Here is a 27,520-nt window from a genome sequence, read left to right on the forward strand (position 1 = left end):
GAATACGAAGTATATAAAACGGAGAGTATAGTACGAGTAGTAGTCTAAAGTCAAAACTGTTTGCGCGAGTACAATGATTATTGACATAATTTAAGGTCCAATGTGGTAGTAAAAGCATATTTAGTGGCATAAAAGTGAAATAAGCATCATTAAGGAATAAGGGCCATCACATTAATAATATATATATTAAAGGCTAATTAGTAATTACCATGAATTCATGATATCTTATTTAATTTTATTATATTACTCCAATGTCGCGTCTTAATACTCTAACATGTTTATGTAGGTACACTTTTTTTTGTTGTTTAGAGAGCCACAAGGACGGGGTGAGAATCGATCCCAAAAAGATCTCTGAAACCGAGAGAAAAGCTCTAACCACTTGAGTTATTGCTCACTCTATCTATAGGTACACTTTGATAGCAAATTGTATTGCCTCCTTGTGAAGTTGAACTTTTCTTATAGTACCCGCTCTAGTTACTCCGCCGACCACATTAGCCATGTGCTAAGTAAGTTTATTCATTTTTTAAAAAAAAAATTAGTTATTCATTATGGTTAAGTGCCTAATTAAGTTTTACAGTGAGATATGACCGATATGTTGATATTCTAGGAAGCATATATTCTGTCATATATAGTTCTCGGGCAAAGTTAAATAGATGATTATAAGACTATGTTAATTTTAATGTGATTTTAACCTACATGGCTACAATTAACTTAATAATTTCTTAGTCTATATAGTATACTGTATACACTCTAACTACCTTGTGATACGGAATTTTAAAATTAATTTTACATCATTAGGCTCATGTGCTAATTAGATTTTTCAATTATATATATGCTTAATATTTCTTAAACTATGTTCCATTGGTTTGTTTGCTTGCCACTAACTGTTGTTGGTACGTAAAAAGCCGTTTACGAGGGGAAAAAAAAGTAAGCACAACTTTTTTTAAGGATACAACCGGGATATGAATTTGTAAATTAATAAATGAATACTTCATACATTATATTAATACCATACATGTTGATCAAAGTGATGATGTCACATATCATAAAATACCTCCTAAAAGACAATGTTACGTCACATTCACATAAAAAAAATTGTACAAAGAATATATATTATATATTTTCTCAAGTCCAAACCCTACCTTATTCAAAGAAAGAAAAGAAAAAATTCATGATGTTAGTTAATTCTTATATATATATATATATATATATATATATATATATATATATATATATATATATATATATATATATATATATATATATATATATATATATATGGTACGGTGAAGGTAAAAAGAGACTAAACAACAATGTGTATGAAATTTTATTAAATTTTCTTTTCTACTATATATGATGCAAAATTAAATGATTTAGTCCATCAATATCTATATGACTATATGCTCCATATAAGCTTGATTTTTTTTTTCCTAACGATGTACATGAAATTTGGCTCTATGTTTGAGTATCGCATCTATAAATTCAATGAACAAGTATAGAGTAAAATATATCGCTTTGGTACTTCTCTCTATGTTATTGATCAATTCACAACCTCAAATAACCTTTCTTGTATATAAAAATTCAGTGAAGTTTACATATATAATTTTTTAAGGTCATGATGAAATGCTCTTTTTTCCAAATCCAATTTCTTATTCTTTTCCTTGGACATATTATGGTAAAAGGTACAATGATCATGCACCATTCGCTTAAAGCAATTAGATTTTTTTTTTCCCTAATAGGAAAAGAATATTATGGCTCTAAAATGGTAGTCAGTGAGGCAAGCTTAATTAACACATTTTGGTATGGGAAATAAAGATGTATTAAAAGAAGGATAAAAGCTAAGGTAGGTATACCACAAGAATAGAACAAACATAATGGAATTAAGTATCATTTAAAAATCCAAGCCATCAAACATAATGGAATAAAGCATCATTAAAATAAATTCAAGCCATCACACGCAAATTTAAAGTGTATTTGGTGATAGATACCTTTGCATACTAATAAAAGCAACATTGTTAGGAAATAAGGGTGTAGTTGTGTTTGATTAATGCGGAACAAGTCAATGAAAATAAGAACGAGAAAACTAATAAAGAAGATAAACAAAGAACATAAGGATTTACGTGGTTCGGTCAAATTAGACCTACATCCACGGGTGAGGGATTCAAGAGTTTCTTCACTATAATGGAGAAAGAACGAGCTGAGAGAATAATACAAGGAGTCCTAAATCTAATGGCTCAAAATGTATGATCTAATATATCAACTAAAGGGTCCTTTTATAACACAAGGAAACCCTAATAAAAACCCTAAATTATTGTTCCCCAAGTATACTCAAATAGCCGTCATAGAAAAGATATAATATTAGGAAATATCCCATAAATTATCCTAGAAGAACCGAACTACCGAGTTATAGCTCGAAAGCTAGCTCAAGCCTGCCGCAAGTCTTCATAGGGCCGAGCTATAGCTCACTCGCATAGAGCTATAGCTTGCAACCCCGTTGCAAATTTCCAGCTTCGTCAGGTATTCGTAAAACGACCATAACTTTCTCGTTTCTTATTGGAATTGGGCATATGACCTATCGTTGGAAAGCTCTTGAAACAAGCTATCACCTACAATTTGAATCACCTCAAAATAACTTATAGTTTGAGAGATATATGTATTCAAAGTCAGCCCTACTTAGATTTCGAGTCACACTTTAACAAACATTTATAAAACTATTTCCTTAAAATATATTTTATTTTACAAAACAATGCGCGTTTTTAGTATAAGATATAACTCTGCCCATACACTATTACAATAAGTTTAGTCACTTCAAATTATGTAATCATCACCCATTTACGAAATTAATAATAATATTTACGTCTTAATGACACCCGATATACATTCAAAACCATCCATATAGAAAGAATATCTAATAAAGCCATGCATACGTAAAGGGAAGAAATTAACTAATTTATGTAACATCCATGATTCATTATAGTCAAAACGAACATTAAACGGGGCCAGACATGATGAAGTGATGTTATTGCTTTTATGAAATATGTTTATGTAATATGATAAATTAGAACCTACTCAATGTTTGATAAGTGGAGAAATGCGTCATAACTCAACATCTTCAAAGACTTGAAAGTTCTCAATTCTCAACTTTCAAATCCCACGATACCGAGTTTAGCTACAATATGATTCCAATATTAGTTAAAATAACAAAATAATGATATTAGTCACTTTCAAAGTTTTGATCCTATACTTTTGTCTCTCTAAATCAAGTGTATATTTCATCCGTTTTTTTTTTAATTGACGCGTTATTATATCATGTTTGACAATGTAAAAATTCAATTATTAATATTTAAATAAATTTAATATTACAAACAGTTGATAATAGGTATTATATTAATTTAGTAAGATCTTATATAAGTAATATGACTATATGTTTTCTTAAATATAAATCACAAAAGAAAAGGTAGTATCTAGATTCTAGCGTTATATATTAATGTATTCATCACATTCGATTCAACTATAATGTAAATTTCAATAAATATTGATTTTTTTGATTAACTTTTGAGAAGGTTGTAGTTTATTTGCAAATGTCGGGCTAATTTAAGGTCTTAATTTTCCATTATTTTACACAAGGACCCTCACAAAATGTCTATTGGCAAATTTTCCTAATTGATAAAATAGGTATAATTGATGTACCCCTCACTTTCCACAATTATACAAAGTAAGTACTCTGTATTATTCATCTTCTACTATCAACTAAATATACGTACCCCCACTAACTATAGTTTATTACGTATTACAAGAAGATGCTGATTCTTGGCTCCTATTCTAATGGCTTATGGGGAATATCGTCAACTTCAATAGCCATTAATGGTTGCTCAAAAACTTAACAAACCGAATTAGGAAGGTGAGAATTTTAACGAATTTTCGGCACCAAAGCATTTGAGCGCTGAATTTCCATCTCTTTCTTCTATAATGGAGAGCTTTACTAAAATTTCAACACCCTTTAACTCCTGCTCGTGTTTTAATGAATGCTGAATCTATGTGTATCACCTTCCTGTTCTATCTATTGTTAGGATATGGTATATATAAACTATACATACAGTTATATACCCTAGCTGACAATAGTTACGTTGCAGAATTAAGACTAACACTATGTTTAGATAGAGAGAAATGGAGGAAAAGGAGGAGAAAAGAAAAGAAAGGATGCATCATCCTTTGTTTGGATACTTAATGTAAGGAGAGAAGGGAAGGAAATTGAAAGGATCCATTTTCCTTCCCCTTATAATAAACCAAATCCTTCCATTGTTGAAGAGATTTGAAGGGAAAATAGAAGGTCACCTCCCCCCTCCCCTCACCTCCCTTTCCCCTCCCTCTTTTTCCCTCCCCTCCCTTTCCCTTCATTAGTGTTATCCAAACATAGTGTAATTGGTCGGATTAGACCGCAATTCAAGATCAAATACGGAGTATAATGCATCTTACACTTTTAGCTGTTATTAAGCAAAAGTGCTTTACTTAAACAGTTAGTCAGAGAAACTATCTTATAGAATTTCAATTAGTTAGTTATACCAGCCATGTTCATACATTTTTAAGTGATAAAAACATCTAAAAAGAAGCTTTAGTACCCAAACGATGGAAATAAAAGGTAAGTACCCAAACGATGGAAAATCTCACAAACATAAGGCTTAAATGTTAGCTTGACTCTAAGATTACTTCTAAAACATAAACATTTGTAGTTCCTTGTTCTTCATTTGCTTGAACATTTAAGATTTTACCCATAAAGCGCACTGCGAGAAATTGACATACTCACAATGTCTAATTCCAGGAGTTTCAGCCTCTGCAAATAAAACAAAATTAACTCTTTAAAATATGCTTAAAAATGTTAAATATATGTCATGGATAAAGCGGTTAATCATACCATGAGAATCGATCTTACAACAATGAATATCATACATATCATTGTATGAAGCATATAAGAAAAAGAGCTCTGGGTCATCATCAGTGTCTTTAGTCAAGGCCCAAAAGTTCATATGATAACCAACACCGCAATGGTGAATGTCCACGAATTTTCACATACTCATAATTAGACCCCTATCATTTTTACGGAGTATCAAATAAGTAATTAGGAAATGAAGAAACAACATATAAAAGAGGAAATAAGAAATAAAATAGAAATGAGACAAGAAAAACTACCTCTAGTCTATTGTAAACCTCCAAAGCACGAGTTGCTTTTGCGCGCAAGCAAACACCCATTGACTCCCTCAGCTCTCGTCGTCTTGCACCGGTTTCAACATGACGACTACACTTTAAAGGAAAAACAACAAACACCAAAAAAACATTCAGGCCAGCCAACAATAATTTTATGCACATTGAATAATAAAAATATGCATATTTAGTTTAAGAAATATGCACATTTGATTGTCGTGTTGGATTTCAATCGTAGCCATTGGATAAAATATGAATGGTGAGGATTCCTTCTCATCCTTAAATTTGTTTTTTAGTTCTATATGTACTACAATGTCAAAAAGAAATTGAAGAGGTATTTTTGGCTGACAGATATTTCCAAGATAATACAAAATATTGATAATCAATATTACAGTGATCTTCACTCTCAAGTCCCAATAACAATTTAACCGTTCAGCTTTTTGATTGGTACATATTTAAATACCTTGACAATAGTTATGTTGCAGATTTTAGAATCAAATGGATTAAACCGCAATTCAAGATCCGAATAAGGTATCTTACACTTTAATATTGCAGAAAAATGCACTAATTTCAAATTTAGAATGCATTAGCAAAATATTATACATAGTACTCATATGTAGAGCTGTCAATTCGGGTAAACAAGTCGGGTTTGGGTTGGGTAAGTGTGGGTCGGGTCAATTCGGGTCGGGTCATTTCGGGTTAATGTCGTAACCTATACGGGTCGGGTTCGGGTTGGGTCATGCTTGAGTCGGGTAACGTCGGATCATACATCTTATCGGGTTTGGGTCGGGTTTAGGTCGGGTTAATAACAGGTCGGGTTACATTCGGGTCGGGTGAATAATAGGTCGGGTTTAATTCGGTTTTCACGGGTTAAAATGGGTTAGGGTCAATCTCGGGTTCGAGTCGGGTTCGGTTCAAGTCAATAATTTGCGGGTTATAATCAGGTCGGATCATTCTCGGGTTTAAGTCGGGTTCGGTTTAAGTCAATAATAATTTGCGGGTTATAATCAGGTCGGGTCATTTCCAAGTCGGGTCATTTACAAGTCGGGTCATGTTCGGGTTCAACTCGGATTTGGTTCAAGTCAAAAAATTGCAGGTTATAATTAGGTCGGATCATTTCCAAGTCAGGTCATGTTCGGGTTCGGGTCTCAAATATTGGGTTAATCTGGATATCGGGTTGATTTCAGGTCATATCAGGTTTGGGCAAATTTTTTGGGTCGGTTTGTTAACAGTTCATGTAATGACATTCACGTTTAACCATTATCAATTACTTCATTTATTATTGTAAGATAAATAATTTCAGATAAGTTTAAATTCGAGGAAATAAGTTCTAATAAGTTTAGATAAAATCTACATAATAACTTCATATTAATTCCAATAAGATAGGTTTAGTTTAGATTTTTAGAAGATAAGTTCAAACTCTATTCTAATCTATTCACATTGATTCCACTCATTTCAGGGATAACAGATAAGTTCATATTCGAGATGACATGTTTAGATAAAATACAATAAGTTCATATAAATTCGGATAAAATAGGTTTAATTTAAATAAGTTAAAAAACAATATTTTTTTTTCTAAACTTATTTTATTTGAAATTATATAAACTTGTTTATTTTTTATAAGTTCATATCCGAGTTCACGTTTTTTTTTAATGACATTTTTTTCTAAACATTTAAATGGCATTATTCAAAACATTTAAATAAGATTAAATAGGTAAACGAATGATAATATTAGAAAAATAAAAGACCAATAAAAGCCTTTTAACAACTCGATCTAGTTCGGGTCACCACTTTCTCGAGTCTAGACAAATCAAGTCATGATCGGGTACAGGTAAATTATTTGGGTCAGATTATCATCGGGTCATTGTCATATACTCATGCTCGCATTCAATCATTATCACGTTCAATTCAATCATTATCCGAATTTTTTTTTTTAACTTATATATATATATATATATATATATATATATATATATATATATATATATATATATATATATATATATATATATATATAAAACAAACAAGCCTAAGGTCAAATAATATTTGTAAACCGTAATTGACTACATTAATGTACATGCACCTACAAAGTAGTAGTATTCGTAAACCATAATTGCTTAAATGAAATATAGAATGAACTTGCACCTAAAAAGTAGTAGTATTCGTAAATCGTAATTACTAAATTTAAATAAAGAATGCACATGCATCCAAAAAGTAATGGTATTCATAAATTTTTATAGGTTTTTTTGAGACATATAAATTATAATACATTTGATAATAGAAAATTTTATTGAAAATATTTGAATAAGCTTAAATAGGAAAATAACTCATAGAATTAGGGGAAAAAAAAAAGATATGACGTAATCCTAGATTGGTAGTTAATTTCGGGTCAATAACAAGTCGGATTGATTTCGGGTTGGATTAGTGACAGATCAGGTTGAATTTCGGGTCGGGTTAGTAATAGGTCGGGTTAGTAATAGGTCAGGTTAAATTCGAGTCGGGATAGGAATAGGTCGGGTCGAATTTTGGTCGGGTTAAATTCGGGTTTTGACGGGTTAAAACGGGTTTGGGTCAATTTCGGTTCAGGTTGGGTTCGGTTCAAGTCAATATTTTACGAGTTATATTCGGGTCGGGTCATCTCCAGGTCGATTCATGTTCGGGTTCGGGTCTCAAATACTCGGGTTAACTCGGGTCTAGGGTTGGTTTCAGGTCGGGTCATATCGGGTTCGGGTCATCATTTTTCCGGGTTTAGACGGGTCGGTTAATAATCGGGTTCGGGTCGGGTCAGCTTTTGACAGCTCTACTCATATGCTTGCAATTAAAGATGATAAGCATGCTTTTATGGTAATCAAGCAAGTTTTAAATAGAGGCAAAATCAAATGATTCATCTGGCCTCTTAATAAGTCATCAAAGCTACTACTTAAGGACACTAACCTATGAGCAACCCTTGAAGATCTGGTTTCATACGGATTGTGCTGCTATCCTTTCTTTTCTTTCTTCAGCAGGCTCTATAGATATTTCGGTTTGGTGGTTCATTCAGGAATTGCGAGAGTCCGTTCCTGTTGGTGTGTCAGATTCATAAAGTTTCTCGAGTTTGGGTTTCGCCAGCTCACTGGTTGGCTGGTTGTGTTCGTCATCGGTAACTGTTGTATTTTCAGTACTAGCTTTATTTTCTAGCTCTTTTGTCAAAAAAACAAAACTATGAGCTACCCGGTTCCCTCCCTCTTTACAAAAGAAAAAGTGCAAGAAATACACGAGTTTGATGGCATCAAGCTATCATTAACAATCAAACCATAAGTTGTAGGGCTGACAACATAGGCTCAACATTCATAAAAAGTTTATAAAAGCTTAAGACAATCAGTTTCGAGGCAGAGCTGAGAGAGAGATACTCAGAGCATGTTGCATTGCAATAGCCTTAGAGTATGAACATCATAATCACCCTGCAACGGAAGGCAAGTTGAAGCTACTACATCACCAACACAGTCCCGTATCACAGCCCCTAACCCTAGTTATGATCAATCTAACCAGCTACGTTCATAAATTTTTAAGTGATAATACATCTAAAAAGAGGCTTTAATGAAAGAAAAGCGAGTATCCAAATGATAAAAGGCCTAAATGTTAACTCTAAAACTACTTCTAAAACATAAACATTTGCAGTTCTTTGATCCTTCTCATTTGCTTGAACATTCAAGATGTCTTCCATAGAGCGCATTCCGAGCAATTTATATGTTCACAATGTTTAATTCCAGAGCCTTCATCATCTGCAAAAAGATAAAAAGAAACATTTTAACTTTTTAAAATAAGTTTTAAAGAGTGAAAATATATGTTATAGTGGTTATACATGGAAATTAACGATAAATGCCCAAAACATAAAATAAATTTGTTAACCGTACCAAAAGAATCGAGCTTGCAACAATGAATATCATCTGTATCATCGTATGAAGCAGATGAGAAAAATAGCTCTGTATCATCAGTGCCTTTGGTTTTGGCCCAAAAGTTCATGTGATGGCCAAAACCACCAGAGTCGTCTGGGGATCGGGTTGGTGTCAATCCACAATTAAGAACTAACATACTCCTAATCAGATCCCTGTCATTTTTATCAAATAAATAATTAGGAAATAAAGATACAACATTAAACAAAATAAAATTAAAATACGGAGTAAGACAAGAAAAACTACCTTTTCACTATTGTAGACTCCCAAAGCACGAATAGCTTTCATGCGCGAATGGCCTTTAAATAACTCCTCCTCGTCGGCTTTCACAGGTACTAACATGAAGCCTCCACTACAATGGGAAAATAAAAAATCCCCCAAAAAAAAAAAAAACAGGTCAATCAACAAATAATAAAATAATTACAAATAAAAAAATTAAATTATTATAGTGAGAAACATCCAATAGAGGTGGTGGTTGTACACTCTGCACATCATTTAGAGGGATGTCAAACTTAGGCCCTATTCTGTGGAAAAAAAAGTTCAAATAAGGATTAATAAGTTCATATAAGATAAGTTTAAAAATAATTTCAAATAAATTCAGATAAGTTGTGATAAAAGTTAATCAGGGTTACCCAAATTCAATTCATAACTAAAATCTAATCTAATATATATATAAATAAAGTAGGCATTTTTCAAGAGCATTTGCCGCGCCACATAAGCAAGGGTATGTTTTCGACCAATTAAAAATTAGGTTTCTATTTTATTTTGGAATTAAAAAATTCGTTTGCCACCTAAACAAAAGTGACGAATGAGATTTAAAAATTTTGCCACGTATGTAAAAACAACGAATATTAATTTATTAGGATTTAATTTATTTAAAAAACTAAAAATTATCTTTTAAAATAATCATCTTTATATATAGGATTTATATACCTACTATTATAAGATAAATTTTGATAGTGTTTATGATAAGAAATAAAAATTATTCCTTAATTATAATTAAATTAAAATTTGTGACATTTACCATTATAAATTGACGCATCTTATGACACCAACAAAATTTCGTATCAATACATAACCAAACCAAGCAAATTTTGTGTCAGTTTTATTAGGTCATCAATGGCTGGGTAATTTTTAGCCTAATTTTTAAAACCCATGTTTAAATGTATATTTGTGATTATTGATTAAATTGTGTTTATTTGGGATACTTAATGATTATATGTTTATGTTTTGTTTACTGAATTTTGTTTTTACATGCATATCTAATTTAATCAGAGAATTAAATTCGAGCAAAAATCTTTGGAATATCAAAGTACGAGTTTCTCGCTTGATAATCTTATTAGATGAGAAGGTATTATATCTTTATAAATCATTTACATTTATTAAATCTTTTAATGAACCTTTTAGTTTTTATCAATTAATTTTATGATTAAAACAAATTTTTTGTGATTTAGGTAGCTTAATTAAGTCATAAAATTAACTTAATTTTTTATTTTTAATTACAGGGTGATTACGTTCCCTCAATTAAAGTCAACTTTGTTCTACAATTTTTTTCAAAATTGATTATTATAATTTTATTTTTATTTTTGATTTTGTTCTACGAATAATGATTTAGGATTTAAATTATTTTAAAAATAAAAAATTATTATCTTTTCACATTAAAGATTTTATGCTAATATGTAATCAATGAAATATCATATTTACATTTTTTTTTTAAAGATATCATATTATTGTCATATAACCAACAACAACGAATAAAATACAAAACAACAATAAATTAAGTGGCATTATAAATTACATTAAAAAAAATATACTTTTGTAATTGGCAATATCATTTTAATTAAATTATTTTTTGTTTTTTTTTGTCTGAAATTATTAAATTGTAAATAAATCAAATAATTATAAAAAAAAAACAAAAACTTAGAGTATATAGGAAACAATCTTTTCTTGAGATATATGTATGACAATTCGTGCATCGCACGGTATTATTTTAACCAATTAAAAGTTAGATTTGTATTTTATTTTAGAAATAAAAAATTCACTCGCCACATAAGCAAAAGTGACGAATGAAATTTAAAAATTTTACCACGTAGGTAAAAACGACGAATAATGATTTATTATTTTAATTATTCTAAAACTAAAAATTATCTTTTTTAAAAGATGATCTTTTGATATTAGGATTTAAATTAAAAAAAAACTATAAATTATACAATTATTATATACAAACACTTTAAAATTAAATATTTGAAAAAGGAAAATATATGTTCATTTTGTTTTTAAGAAAACGTTCAATCAATTTTTTTAAAATTTTTTTTTTAAAGAAATATAAATTATTAATAATTAACTAGTATTCTTCAAATTTTTTTCAAAAAAATCAATATTCTTCAAAAAAAAAAAATAACAATAATGTTCGGTCTTTATCAATATTCTTAAAAAAAACAATAATGTTCAATTTTTATCTTATCTAGCAACCCATTTCATGATTAGATAAAATTTTTATAAGAGATTTATTTGCTACTTCACAAATATATAAGATACGATGATATTAAAGATTTGTATACATCCTCTCAAAAATATAATTTTGATTTTTTTTTTCAATTGTAAATAGACAATATATATATACTATACAAAAAACACAAACATGTGAATATTATTTATCTACACTTTTTCATGGTGTGAATTTTTTTCAGGTCTAATTCATTGATTAACAAAAAATATTGGAAATAATGTAAGTATATCAAGGCTTTTTGATGGTAAACAAAATAAATTGATTGTTATTCATTATTTTATAAGATGTATGTTTTGTTTTATTTTACCTAATCTAATAATGTCACTTATCGTATTAAATTTTGTTAAACAACTTAATTGTAACTTAATATTAATTATTTTGTATTTGAAGGGATTATGTCCATGCGCCAATTGAAAGAAATTATTGGAAAAGTAAGGGTCTGTTCTCTTCAGCTTATTCTCAGTTCAGTTCTGTTCAGTTCCTAATTTCCTTCTCTCATAAAATATTCAGTTCAGTTCAGTTCAGCTTCAATCAGTTCAGTTCACCTCAACTCAGTTCAGTAAATCAGAGCAGACCCTAAGTCAACTATAATGTTACAATAGTAGGGAAAAAAATTAAAGATTGTAAGAGATGTCTCTGATAATTTTTATTTTTTGTGTATTATAGTTTCTCGTAGAATATCTATATTATTATTGTAAAAATCATTGTAGTAGTGTATACATATAACTCTATTATTAAGACATATGATAATGAAATTTCATTATAAAGATTTAATTTTATTCAATTAGATTAATTTTAGTAATGCAACACTCTTGGTAGTATATATATATATTTCATTTAACTATTTAAAAATTTATAAAGTCATATATTTTACTATTACTCCCACCGTCTTTATTTTAACTCTATAGTTTTGGGTTTACTTTATTAATTTTTCATTGTATAAAGTTGATACGGAGTAAAAGAATAATGGTGGTCTAAGTTATTGTTTGTGAAAGAAAAATAGTAATTCTATAACTATATATGTATAGTGGAACAACGTGTTTTCGTTATACAAACGAATCATAGGTTAAAAAATTACGAACAGGATTATGATTTTATTCTAATATCTATCATACTTATAATTTTCATACAACTAATATTAGTAAATTAAGGTCGCATTATAAGTTGCATAAAAATAAAACAAATTATCCGTTTTCTAACAAGCAAAATAATAAAAAAAATAATAGGGTTAATTAAGAAAAAAATCTTTTTCATGAGATTTATGTATAAAAAATCGTACATCGCACGGGCTTCCATCTAGTAAGTTCTAAAAAGGGCATATAAGATTAGATAAGTAAAATCAGGTGAATAGAACGCACCCTTACGACCTTACTACATACAAAAAACAATAAGAATTTGTTTAGTTCACTAAAGTCCTAACGAAGACATGGATTCATAAGATCATAACTCCATATTAACATCAACATTTTTGGTTCATTCATAAAACGAATTTTATTTCTCCTTACGTACTGTTTGATTCACTTTAAAAATGGATTTTCTTTTAAATTTGATATAGTTCAAAATTGAATATTAATTTTGTTAAGGAAAAAAAAATAACAAATTGCTAAGCAAAAAGTAAACTTAGAACTTAATCTTAATCTCAAGAAAGTTTGTCATTTAATCACATCAAAAATACGTTTATGGCCGGATAAAGGGTATGTTTGATGTCACATTTTCTCTCCTCCTCTCATTCTAGTGTGACTTTTAGGAGTAAGAGATTGATTCTAGGGGTTTCTAAACAATTAATAGTTGTTAAAAAATCTATCTATGCATAAAAAATGCCACAAAAATTAGAGTGTGATTGGGGGTTTACTCATATAATTCTTCGTCATCACTGATGTCACTGCTATCACCGTCAGCTGACCAACTGCAAAATGAATAAATCCATATTAGAATTTTAGAAAAAATTAAATTTGTATAAAATCAGAGAAAAAGAAACCAAGGAGAACTAAAAATTTTGGTCAAATTAACAGATTGAACTTAAAAAAAAAGGGTTGTTAAATATCGCCCTCGAATATATAACTAACGCCCGCAAATTAACATAAAATTACGTACTTATCTTTATAATAACGATTATTAAAATAATTAATTTTACCTTAATTTCACACTTTTACCGTACAAATTTTTTTTAACCTTTCTCTCCAGTGGTCAACGGCCACCAACGATCATCGGACCAACCACTTTGATTTTCAAAATCAAACAAAATTTTTAAATTTTGCAACATCAAATTTATTGGATCTTATGGACGACGACTACATACCGGAAACACAACTCGCCGAAAGCTCGTCGGACCGTATGAACTCGATGTGTTCTGATAAAATATTTTTAAAATTCGAAACCCAGGCAAACGCCTAGGATTTTCGAAAACCCTAGGGTGAAACGCCTAGTTTTTTCTAACATCCTAGGAAGTTTCGAAAAAACTAGGCATTTCACCCTAGGGTTTTCGAAAATCCTAGGCGTATGCCTGGGTTTCGAATTTTTTTTGTTTTATTGTTGTGGTTGTTCGTATTTTCTAAGCGTTTCATCTCAACCGCCCAGATCTTTCGTACAACCATACGGTTGTTCGAACGAACTAGGCGTTTGAGCCTAGATTGTTCGAAAAAACAGGGCGTTTGAACTCGATTTCAAAAAATATAAAAAAAAAAACAAAAACAAACCTTGTCTCCGACGACCGTCTTCCCCTTGTCATATCCGCGGCTGTGTAGATCGAGAAATCAGAGGTTAAAAAAGGTGGTGGTTGGTGGTTAAAAGAGGAGGTGGTGGTTGGTGGTTAAAAGAGGAGGTGATGGTGGTGGTAGTAGTGGGTGGTAAAAGGAGGTGGTGGTGGTGGTTTAGAGAGAGAAGAGGGAGTGAGGGTGGGTAAATTATGTTTGAGGGGGTAAATTTTTTTAAATATAAGAGTAAACTTGTAAAATTTATTTATTTTGCGGGGATTAATTAGATATTCGAAGGCGACGTTTAGCTTTTCAAAAAAAAATTAACCACCATAATAAATCCATATTAGAATTAAAAAAAAAAATTAAACAAAATTGATACAACATTCGAAAGAAATCAGAAAAAATAAGATACAGGGTAGATAACATAACATCATTCAAACAGAATCGTCAATCAATTGTGAAAAAGAATGAATAATTAATAAAAATTGAAGAAACAAAAAATCAAATCAACAATCATCATCTGAATTATACTCGTAAGCCACGAACCAGAATCGAAATTGAAATACTCGTAGCAAATAATAAACAATGAACCCTAAGTAAAATAAATAAAAAAATAGAGAGGAAACTAACAGAGGTTCATAAGCGGCTGTCTTGCTCTTCGTTTCCGTTTCCTCTTTCTCACTTTCGGACTCCTCGTTATCAGAATTCCCGTCTTCGTCATGCAATTGTACCCGATTCATACTCGATACGATCTGTTCCGAAAGGCAGTCATCATCATCACCAGCGTCGTCAGAATCATTCAACTGCCGTATCATACCCAAACAGGGCGTTTGTAATTTGGGAATGGATTATGGGGATTAAAACGCGGGAATGGTATTACTGCATTAGGAATAGATGGTTGGGAATATATAAAAATATGGCAATACTTTGTTTGGGTGGTGAATGGGAATAGGTAGGGAATAAATAACAAAAATACAAAATTACCCTTACTAATCTTTCTCCTCCCTTCTTTTCATTGATGACAGAAATGTCATTTTCCAATTATTTCCATTCCCACCATTTTATTACCTAACCCTCCCTAGGTAATAAAATGGTGGGAATTCACCCCATTTATTCCCAATTCCATTCCCAGTTTTATTCCAATCCCATCTAACAAACAAGAAATTTTTTCTGAATTGTGATTAAAATTCCTATTCCCACCCTCAATTCCCATGTACCAAACATCCCAAATTGGTCAAAATTTGTCGTTGAACTAGTTAAAAAAAACAATTTGGTAGGTTTTTTTTTTTTTTTTTTAGGAAATTGGTAGCTTGTAGCGACTTCTTATTTATTATTACTACCTCTGTTTCATATTAGTTGTAACTTTGGAATATTTTATATTTCACAAATAAACGAAGGTAATACTTGTATTTATAGAGGGGGCAAGAGAAGATACAATTTCTTGAGGTTGATGATGAAGAAATCCATACTCAATAACTAGAAAACTTAAAAGAAATTTAGAGTGCCACGTGTCATTTTTGTTTTTCAACCTTTTTAATTTTTTTTTAATATATGCCTTTCATATTAATGTTTTTATTCCCAAATGAATAAATGACACTTCATTCCTCTTAAATTTCTTCCCAAACAATTAGTTTGTTCTTTCAAAATTCATACGAAAATTAACTTTTATACAATAATTCTTTAATCAACCCTTCACTAAAAAACATCTCATCAAAAAGTTTAATCCGTGCATTACACGGGGTAAATATTAGTTAGGGCTTAATAAAGGGAAAAGGGGGGGAAGGGATAGAAATAGATTTTCGACTTTTTTTGGTCGAAAAAAAAAAAGTCAATTGTCGGAATCCGGTCAAAAGACTCTCGTCGCAACCTAAGTGCGATAAAATGACCTTTTGTGTCACTTTTTTTTAAAAAGGACCTTTATAACAAAAAAATCTACTTAAAAGAACATTTCTCACGAATTTTCCTTTCAAGAATTGTTGTTTATAAGCTATCTTTGCCTAGATTTTAGTTGGGGCAGTGTTGTGAATTCATATGATTCTTGTTGAAGGCCCAACATGGGTGATAAAGGGGGAAAAATAACAGCATTTTCATGAGCAACTTTTTGTTACTCGCACTACTACTCAACTACTCGTTGCATACTTTTTGAGTTCTCGTATGGTACGTGACTACTTGTACGGAAGAGAAAGAACTAAACCAGTAAACCCTAACATTGATGTTGGCTGCAAAACTAGGCTGAGCTTTGAAAACCGAACTCAAGGAGACAAAAATCCATGAAACATAGTGAAGAGACAATAATATAGAAGGGTAGTAGAAAACCCAACTTTATAGCAACATTCAAAGGCCATCAGCATATATAGTACTCAAGTCTCAAGGTGAATGATGAATGAGCTATAGTGATTAGAGTAATTCTGGCTACAAAAGATGAATGAGCTATAGTGATGAATAAGATTGATCAAGGTGGTACATAAAGAATGCTGCAATCAAAATAAATAAGCAAGTGAATGGCATAATTAGAAAGATTAGTCGTCAATGGTATCTCACGATGTCTTTTGTGTCTCTCTTTTTATCTTGTATAATTATCGCGATAAAAAGATTGATGTCTTGATACAACAAATACATATTAAAATTTATGAAGATTGTTCATTACAAAAATTTGCTCTAAGAGGTTGTTCCACTTTTAAGAAAACAAAAGACCTGTCTTAAATTCCCTCTGGATGGCCTTGCATTTGTAGAAAACTTACACATAAATACAAGTCGTCGCCTCATTTCCCATTTAGAAATCTCTGTCTCTTTAAAAGACTTCCCATTGTCAAAAGATCCTGTGCATCAAAGTGCCAAGCAATAAGCTTTTTGACTGTAAACACTAATAATTCACTACTACTGAATTCAAAGACTAGTAGTACATACAATATTTGACATGAGTTTTTTATATTGTATATGACAACTGATGTACGTCATAGAGAAAGAAGAGAAGAATGTACCGTCTTCAGTAAACAAGGAGATTAAGATTGCTAGGCAAACACATACACTGATGTCTTCTCCTGAAAAATTTACACACAATAGTTGGTGTGCTTTCACAAATATCAACTAAATAGAACAATTTTGATAGAGCAAAATTGTTTAAGCCGGAAGAATACTGATCGAAACTCTCTAATATGATATGAATCCAATGGTATACTAAATCAAAGATAGAGATAGACACTTCAGTGCGTGATATATCTGATGGAAACCTCAAGTTATATGAGGATATGGAATAGGTGTCAATTTTAAAGTTTGAAACAAGTTTTTTTCACGGGGCTATGCATCATCTGAGTAGGTTGATGTGCCTATGTGTCGCAACTCACTTCATATCAAAAGGTTAGACATGAAGAGACACGTTTGAGTTGAAATAAAGATGACTTAAAGAGCGGCATAAGAAATACAAGCAATGAACAACTATGCATTGTTGAACAATACATTGTTTTTTTTTTGCCAAATCCAATATGACTCAACAGGCTGAGTAACCCAAAAACTTGTGCAACAGTGCAAGTAAGATTGATTTGATGCCACAAAAGTTCCTAAGTGAGCATTTTCAAAGGCAAAAAGCAAAACATTAAATATGGTGTCCATGTTCTGTTATGCTGAAATAAATTTCAAAACTGAAGCAAATTCTCACTTACCATCAGGGCAACACACTAAAAGAGATTTTGCTTGGAGTAAAGTTGACCTAGCAAACTTCATTGCTGAAGGAAGATTATTTAACAGCGAAAATCGGTCCAACTTTGAGCTCTGATTAAAGAGGAAAAATGAGGAAAAAGAACAAAAAGAAAAATTATTAGATATCAATCTAAAATCCAAAATAAAAACAGGCTGTTAGCATTGTCACTCAGTTCGATAGATTTTCCTTTAACTCTTGTCCTACACACGACCAAGTGAAAATAACGTGGATATTTTTTTTACATAATTCAAATCATAACGTAAATAATGAGGTTAAATGGCTAATGTAAGCTGCCTAACACTAGACAAAAACATTAATAAGTCAATTATTTTTCCTTCCAAGATCACACTTCAACCTATGCATTACACAAGGTTATACTGTCAATTCAAAAGTTGCTAGATGGCAAACATGTTAGCCATTTAGAGTCTTTTAATTGATTACTACGGAGAAATTTGGCACTCCAAATTCATACACTTATCACATACATATATCTAAGATGAAACGGAGTCTGCAGTACATCTGTAAGTCATTGATCAATACATACCACTATAGGCAGATGCAAATAAACATATGAATGGTCAACATTGAGAAGCTCCTTGCCACAATTCAGTATACTGTCAACATCTGGTTTAGTCGCAGCTGCCCACATAGATACACAATATAAAGCAGCACGTGAGAAACTGTGTAATGGCCTCATATTCGGCCTAGCCAAGCTAACCATCCACTTCTACTACCAACGAAGGGGAAGGGGGGACAGGTAAGCCAAGCTGGCGCAAGAAGACAATACAATTAATGACTGAGAATAAAGGAGGCAGCAGCAAGTAATTGAGAGACATGAAGAGTGGTTCTTGGTAGAAAAAGACAAGATTAATTAAACTAGCTAGACCTTTTTACAGTCCTTACTTGTATATATAAAGGAATGTAGGGGAATGAGAGAGGCATGAGATTTGTATTGCGGAATGTGAGAGAATGGTAACCTCAAGTTACTAAGAGAGATAACCTCTTTTGCCATTATCAATCAAACATCAAGCTTTCATCTTTGTTTACTAGCCTTGTTAATTCTAATATACAAAGCCAGAGAATCAGTCTATTACAGAAACTATGAAAAAATTGACTCCATGTCACAGAAACAGGGAAACTCGGCACAAATAAAGACATAATACTTTTTACTACTCTATCCATTTCAAGTTTTAATATAAGTGTCGTTATGGAGATATTACCCTTAAGAAGTTGGCCAAAGATAACACAATTCATAAAAACAAGACAGTGATTATACTACAAACATTCAGAACTGTGTTTACATTGTGGTTGGTGATGTGCAGCACATCAGTAACAAATGAAAGAAAGGAGAAATGATGTTTGGTGATGTGCTACACATCAGCTACAAATGAAAGAAAAGTGAAAATTAGTGCAGATGAATCCAGTTTGTGTGTTGTGTCAATGTTCTGATGATACTCGTGAGAATCCATTTTTCTCTATTTCTCAAACAGTTTAGTACTAAAGTTTAGAGAAAAGTATAGCTTTGGCAAGAACTCAATAGAATGCCTGCAGCTTGGTCTTCTGAATGTTACTGGATAATGGATAGCAAATAAAAGCAGAGAATATCAAGGACAGCAAACTGCTCAGAATGAGCATAGCCGAGACAATTATAGGTATATAGCGAAATGAACAAGGATATCTTAAAATTGACATGGAGAAGTAGCAGACAACAAAATCAGGTCATGGAAGGCCTAAGACTATAGAGGGGTTCAGTTATCTTGCATTCTAGGTAATGTAAGACAGTTAGACTTGAAGTTAAACAAAAAAAAAAAAAAAAAAAAAAAAAAAAAAAAAAAAAAACTAGTTACCAAGTTGAGTTGTGCTCACAACGATATTTGTCAATCCCAACCAACATAATGAAGAATCCCTTTTAGTGGAAGGACTTAGGCCAACTTTTATATTCTTAAACTCTGAGTGCAATGGAAACTCGTGATGTCCATTGGTCTCTAAAGACTTTTGAGACTTCACCAAAATCTGAGGAGCGTCTTCTCCTCGCTGTGCCCGATATACTCTATCCTTTTCGACTATTTCGGAAACTTTCTTGTTACACAAATCAGGCCCGCAGTTTATGAGGTCATACACATGATTCCAAAAAAGGTCGGGAGTTAAACCCCTAGCCCAACTTTCTTCATCATCTCCTGCCCCAGGAATATAGTTCCAACTAAACTCAGAGCTTGTCCTTTGTGGAAGAAAACCAATCGAGGAGGATCCAGAAACAAGTATTAGAGGTGTGAAATCCCAAGAATCATGATCAGGGACCTCATTTAACCATATAACAGATTTTTGGGAGATCCATAAGGGGCGTAGAGGTTTTCTTAAGGATGCTGCAAGTGAAGCAATATCAGCACCACTCTCTTCCAACAGTGCAGTAAAGTCATCAAGGCGATTTTCAATAGAAGCCTTCTCTGTCTTAGGAACCCATAGAGGTAGATGTAGGTTGCAATCCCAATCAGTTGAAGTTTCTTTATCCTTTTCCTTATTTGCATCAGGGAAATTTTCATGTATCATGTTTCTGTAGCGTTGAATAGCACGATTTAATACACATGACCAAACAGGTATAGTCTTTGACATGCTATCAGGAAATCGCTTCCCTTTTCGAGTTGAATCAACAATTATACACCCACCTTTGTTCCCTACACAATGATATTAAAAAAACATCAACAAATAATTCATTTTCTCAAATGAATTAAAGCTGGGAAAAAGAAAAAAAAAAAAAAACACACCCACACAGCATGAACACAATTGGACCAACAAAATTACATCTCATGCTCTCAAGTAAACTAGTAGGATCTTTCGGACTTTTAGTCACCTACTCACCTCCATTAAGTCTTCTATAAAGCTTAGGATCTTTTGGACTTTTAGTCACCTACTCACCTCCATTAAGTCTTCTATAAAGCATCGACAAATGTGTTAGGGTATCATAACAGCAAGGCTCGAGAAGTAAAGGTCTTCAAATCCCATATACCCCCTTATTATTCTACTGGTTACTCCTATTCCCAGCATTTAACTTTCCACTTTCCTTTTTGATGCATCCCACAAAAACTTCACATTTCCTTGGCCTGTTTAATCACTTTCTTTCTCCAATCACATCCTTTTTTTACACTCAATTATAATCTTAATATCCGCTTTATTAATTTCCATTCAATCTTAAGTTCTCAACATTTTGATCTTTATGCCACATAGAAGCAGAAATGGGTGATTCGAGGTAGTATTAAGTATGTACATATTTCATAAAGTAGTACTAACAACATATTATTGCAAAAGAAGAAATTCTCTTCCAAGTTCCATCCAAATCCATTGGTATTAGACATCCAAGAATCCAATTACCACTACAATAACGTCAGCTAGACTAGTCCGTAAAAACACAAAAGTCAGACTTGATAATATCTTTTATTAAAGAACCGAAAACTCCATATTCCATAGCACCTTAAACCTTTTGTTCCAATCAAAATCGATATTCAAGCAGCCCTATATTACTGCAACTAGTTCCGCAACAAAACACACTGCAATTTAACCAAACTGCTAAATGAATCATTGAATCCATTTTTCAACCAGAATTGTGGTTAAGTTAGTAATCTCCATCAGAGCTTGTCTATAATTCTACATTTTTCCATCCATTCATAATTCTAAACTAAATGTTTAAAGGATTAAAAGTCAGATTAACAGGCTCCAAATAATGATCTTTAGAGTTCTAAAGCCATAATTAGTTCAACTGATTCAAGAAAAATGGCGTAATCTAGAACCTACCCCATCAGCATACGAATGAGCATATTTCAATTAATCAAACAATTGATAAAATCTTTTAAAGCAGTGTAACAGATACAAGTATAACAATTGAACATAACATTTACAATATAAAAAATTAAATAATCGATGACTAATTAACATTGAAACTCCTTTCGGAGTACAAAAATTAGATAAATACCGGCGAGGAGGGCAAGGTGGAGATTGAGGCGGGAAGTGTTGAAAGAGCAATTATTGGAGTGACCATCAGTGGATTTGAAGTAACAAGTGCCGCCATCGAATCGAGGCGAATACCATAGACCGCAACGAAGGTTAGCAACAAGAGGAAGATGAGGCCACAGTTGAGAAATCTCTCCGACAAAAATGGAGTCATGGTAGATTGAGAGTAAGGCATTATACAAAGTATTGTCCCTCTTTTTTATGCTTCTTGATGCTTTGTATATGCTCCGTCTCAACTTTTCCTCTTCTTCTATTTCCATTCATAACAATATGTACTTTCTTCTTCTAGTTTTACTGTTGGGAACTTGGGAAGATATATGGGTCCTCATTCAGGTTTTTGATATACTCTCTCCGTTTTTTTTTACTGGTAATACAGGGTAAGTAATACGGGGTAAAATTTGGTCTTAAAAACTTAATCGTGTCAATAATTAGATTAATACTTATTGTTAATATTAAAAATATTATTGGTCAGATATTTGAATTGATATACGTAGTATGTACTTTATACTTTATAGTAGTACTGTCAAAAACCGAACCGAACCGGGGAAACCGAACCGATTCAAACCGATCCGAATGAGAACCGAACCGTTTAGAAACCGCTTTTTTTAAACCGAAAACCGACCCGAACCGCATTTTAGTGAACCCGAAACCGAACCGATTCGAGTAACGTTAAACCGTTTAAGAACCGAACCAAAATCTAAACCGAACTGAAAGGAAACCGAACCGAAAATGAACCGAACCGTTTCTAACCCGAAACCGTTTGAACTGCCATAAAAACCGTTATAAACCGAACCGTTTATAAACCGAACCGTTTATAAACCGAACTGATTATAAACCGAACTGTTTATAAACCGAACCGTTTATAAACCGAACTGATTATTAACCGAACCGTTTATAAACCGAACCGCTTATAAACCAAAATGTTTATGAACCGAATCGCTTATAAATCAAACCATTTACAAACCACTTACTACTAGGAGTGGTTATTGGGCGGGTCAATGCGGGTCATTAGCGGGGCGAGTACGTTGCGGGTAAAGGTCAAGTCAGGGTCAAGATAAAAGTGAAACGGGCTATTAACTTCTACTTTCTTTTATCAGTTCCTGTGTTGCCAGTGAGAATGCTCTTAATATTTGTCAAGCAAATCGTTACTACTTTTTTTTAGTTTGATGACTCTCATTACAGTAGAATTATATAACTACAACAAAAATAATAACCAATAATTCAAGACAAATAAGGAACAAAATATCAATAATGTAATGTGATTAAAACTATTAATATTTGTTCTATGAGATTAAAACATTTTAGCAAAAGCCTGAACCACAATTCCATATCTTAACTAGATGCAAAACTTTCATCTATCACTTCTTTACCAATGTCAAGGACGTCTTCTTCAATATCACAATCATAACCACGTAACCAATTTTGTGTTGTAACCAACGCCTCAACATTCTTAGGCAAAAGCGCACTCCTATACTTGTTTAAAATACGACCACCCATGCTAAAAGAAGACTCAGAGGCTACCGATGTAATAGGAATGGCCAAAACATCCCTAGCCATAACAGCTAATATGGGGTACACACTAATTTGAGATTCCCAATACTTGAGAACATCATATTTCTGCCCTTCATAAATTGGTTGCCGAGGAGTACACAAATAAGAATCAATCTCCATCGATGGCCGATTTGATGGGCCATCCTCATCATCATCATCATCAACATACTAGAAAAGTTCAAACAAAATGCTTTATTAAATAATAAAAATTAAAACATACAATTATTAATTTTGTAAACCACAATAAACAGAAATTGATTACCTTGAATATGTCATCATCCAAGTGACTATTTGATTTATCGATAACAGCTGGGATGGAGGGTGGAACAATTGTACTTGATGTAACACCGAAAGACATAGAATAATAAAAGTTGTACAACTCCAAAAGAGCATCTTTAATTACCTTCGCCTTTTCAACACATGCCTCATCAACATAAAGCACTTTTAACATCTTCGTCACTCGAACAAGCTTATAGCGTGGATCAAGAACAATAGCAATTGAAAGGATCAAACTATATTCATCCCAATAGCCCTCAAACTTTTCAAGCATAACTTTTGCCATGGGTGCAAGTTTAGGGTCTATATGCGCTTTACTTATTGTGTGCTCAATTTTTAAAACACTAGCGAAATACAAATTTGCAGTAGGATATTCTGAACCAGAAAATAACACAGTGATTTCATAAAATGGCTTTAAGAAATTACATATTTTAGTAAGGGTATCCCATTCATCATCCGAAAGTTTGAATTCATAACCCATAAACCTATCGATAACCAATTTCAAGGCTTCCTTTGCTTCTAAAGCTTTTCGGAGCATCGTATAGGTGGCATTCCAACGAGTCACAACATCAAGACGTAACTTTCCATTAAACACACAGTTAACCTCATGAAGAGCATGCTCAAATTGAGTGAGTCTAGAGTCTGAAGAATCAATATATTTACAAACCTCACGCAATTTTTGAACACTACTATCAACTTCTTTTAAACCTCTTTGAACAATAATGTTCAAGACATGAGCTGAACATCGAATATGAAAAAATTTACCATTACAAGGAAGAGGAGAAGTCAACATTAAATCTTTCTTCAAAAGGTTAACCATAACATCCATGGATCGAGCATTATCAACAGTCATTGCAAAAGCTTTACCCTGAAGGTTCCACTCCCCAATAAGTTTTAACACAAATTTTTCTACCTCAACACCAGTATGAGGAGGACCACAATAACGAAAATTCAGAATTTTAGACCTAAGACACCAATCTTTATCAACATAATGTGCCGTTAAAGTGAGATAACCTCGATTAGTGCATGCTGTCCACAAGTCACAAGTGAAGCTAACTCTACCTTCAATTCCAGATAAAGATTGCAACAACAAAGACTTAAACTTATCATGCTCAGCAATACAATATTTCAAAATAGTGTTTCTACACACATGGTTCACGTTGGGATTCAGATTCGTAAAAACTTCCCTAAGGCCATGATGCTCCACAATACTTAAAGGATAAGAATGCAAAATTATAGCTCTAGCAAGCAATTGTAAATGACGAGTTTGATTAAACGGGAGCTCAACACCAATTTCATGATTTCCTGGATGGTGTGGATTTTTACCCATGCATGTCTTAGTATGAGCTTTACAAGTTGAAGTACCAGCCTTACCTGGTGTTTTATATTCATTACCGCAAACATTGCATCGAGCATATTTTATCGGCGCAAGACCAACCATCTTATCAAAAAAGGTGTAATACCTCCAAACATCTGATGTTCGTCCACGCTTACTACCACTAGTGGTATGTTGAGTAGAATCTTGATTCTGAATAGTAGAATCCTCATCAAAACCGATAAACTCTTGCTCCATTGCTGAAAAAAACAGAAACACAACAGCCTAAATCCAAATATGCCCCAAGAAGACAAAGTACAACTGTTAAGTTAGCCAATAAGGCACTATTACTAAAATCAATTGGCAAGCAAATTACTTTCACATATACTGTAACTTAAAATAACTCTATTAATTAACCATTAATATTTAATACCATGCACCCAAAACTAAACCAGCTAATCTGAACCAAATTAGTGTTGACTATTTCACACTAAAATTTCCAACCAATCATACTATTTAGTAGTGATACACTACCAGATTTATAAATTACTAAAATTAGTAGTAGTTGCTTTATCTAATTTACTTCAATAAGTCAAAACAATGGATTAAAATGACAAGATTCTCTTTCTATTGGAAACAAACCAACTTGCATTAAACTATAATTAGCACACAAAAATTCTTTAGTGTTTATACCTGATCATAACATTAGAATGATATTTTAAACTGAAATAGTGTAATGATTTATTGGGTTCCCTACCATACAAAAATTCTAATGCTTTTATAACCACAAGATTTGTCTCCCACTGTCCCTTAGATATTCATAATAGAGGGTGATTAGTATATGCCATCCTGGTCTATAGTTCAGGAATTATATGAACAACAAAAAACAAAAACAAAACAATTAAGTGAAAATTACCTGGAGCTGTGACGGCTTGAAGGAGAAGAAGAATTGAAGATGGAGAACTGGAGATCGAACAAAAAAAACGACAATAGAGAACTCGAGATCGAAAATAAACCGAAATAAAAAAAAAAAATTAACTGAAAAATTACCTTGAGCTGTGACGGCTTGAAGGAGAAGAAGAATTGAAGATGGAGAACTGGAAATCGAAAAAAAACTAATTACATTTGGAGAAATTGAGATCGAACAAAAAACCGAAATAAAAACAAAAAAAAATTAAGTGAAAATTACCTGGAGCTGTGACGGCTTGAAGGAGAAGAAGAATTGAAGATGGAGAACTGGAGATCGAACAAAAAAAACGACAATGGAGAACTCGAGATCGAAAAAAAAACCGAAATAAAAAAAAAAATTAACTGAAAATTACCTTGAGCTGTGACGGCTTGAAGGAGAGGAAGAATTGAAGATGGAGAACTGGAGAACTTCAGAGTGAGTAAGGATTCAGCGCTTGAGGATGAAGAAGAAGAACCGAAGAATCAGTGTTTGATGTGGAGCAAAACGGCGAATTGAAGATGATGAATGAAGAGGAGATGACCTAACCAGGCTAATTCAATTCACGTTTCACCACTGTTTTTTTTTTTTTTTTTTTTTTCCTCTTTTGCAATATATTATTTAATTATTTAACAACCAAAATATCTAAATTCTAAATTTAAAATTTGTTTTTCCTTTTAGTTTTGGAGGGAAATTTCCCACCTTTCATATTTTGATGAAATTGTCAACCAAAAAAATGAAATCAATTTTCCACTTTGTAAAAATCAAAATTTTTAATTTTATTTTAATAACATTAAACGAAATTTTATACAATTAATTAATTACATGGCTTCAAAAAAAAACTAATTACATTTCTCGAATCCCGATAAAACGAAATATGCCTTCATAATATCAGCTTTTATAATTTTTTTTAACACACACATTAAAATATTAAGTTCTTTAAATTATAAAATGTGAATCGGTTAGCGTGTAAATGTCTAGCGTTGCGATTAATAAAAAATCGAACACTGTTTAATAATATAATGACGTCATATATCTTAGAGAGTAAGAAGTACTACGGATTAGTTATATGGTTATTTTATATCAGTTTAGTTGTACCTATAAGCAAATACACTTGTAATCGTGTAAACTTATAAATTGTATAATTGACTAGTAGATTAGTACATAAATACAAATTACTTATTTAGATATGAGTTATGACTACATGAGTGATTGACTAATATGACTATATCAGCAATTGTCAATTTAGCATAGTTGCATAACAGATTAGCAGTGTACTAGACTATCCTACTAGGTAATATACTAATACCATTTCAGTATTTGATCTATTAGACTCAAGTTAAACGCTACTCTTTCTTATTAACTTGTTAGTCTAATTAAGTAATTACTAATTACTA

General features: G+C 32.0%; 1 protein-coding gene across 1 annotated transcript; it reads right to left on the minus strand.

The window, feature by feature from the left end:
- Nucleotides 1-16,855: 16,855 nt before the first annotated feature.
- On the minus strand, nucleotides 16,856-22,369 carry LOC110707707 (uncharacterized protein C3F10.06c-like). The gene is made up of 6 exons (XM_021885744.1): nucleotides 21,998-22,369; nucleotides 19,881-20,705; nucleotides 18,578-18,672; nucleotides 17,996-18,104; nucleotides 17,318-17,377; nucleotides 16,856-17,155 (listed from the first exon to the last, which is right to left on the minus strand). The coding sequence occupies exons 1-6, from the start codon at nucleotides 22,293-22,295 to the stop codon at nucleotides 16,995-16,997; spliced, it is 1,548 nt and encodes a 515-aa protein (XP_021741436.1). The 5' UTR covers nucleotides 22,296-22,369; the 3' UTR covers nucleotides 16,856-16,994.
- Between the last annotated feature and the right edge of the window lie 5,151 nt (nucleotides 22,370-27,520).

This window comes from Chenopodium quinoa, unplaced genomic scaffold (genome assembly GCF_001683475.1).
Source record: "Chenopodium quinoa cultivar QQ74 unplaced genomic scaffold, ASM168347v1, whole genome shotgun sequence".
Lineage (NCBI taxonomy): Eukaryota > Viridiplantae > Streptophyta > Magnoliopsida > Caryophyllales > Amaranthaceae > Chenopodium > Chenopodium quinoa.

Bases quoted from the DNA above. Each gene is read 5' to 3' on its own strand.
- LOC110707707 (XM_021885744.1), bottom strand. From the start codon at position 22,295: ATGGAAATAGAAGAAGAGGAAAAGTTGAGACGGAGCATATACAAAGCA. The intron at 18,673-19,880 runs GTAACTAGTTTT...CTATGTGGGCAG, and splicing joins TGTGAGCACAACTCAACTTG to CTGCGACTAAACCAGATGTT. The intron at 17,156-17,317 runs GTACATTCTTCT...TTTGATGCACAG, and splicing joins CTCCTTGTTTACTGAAGACG to GATCTTTTGACAATGGGAAG.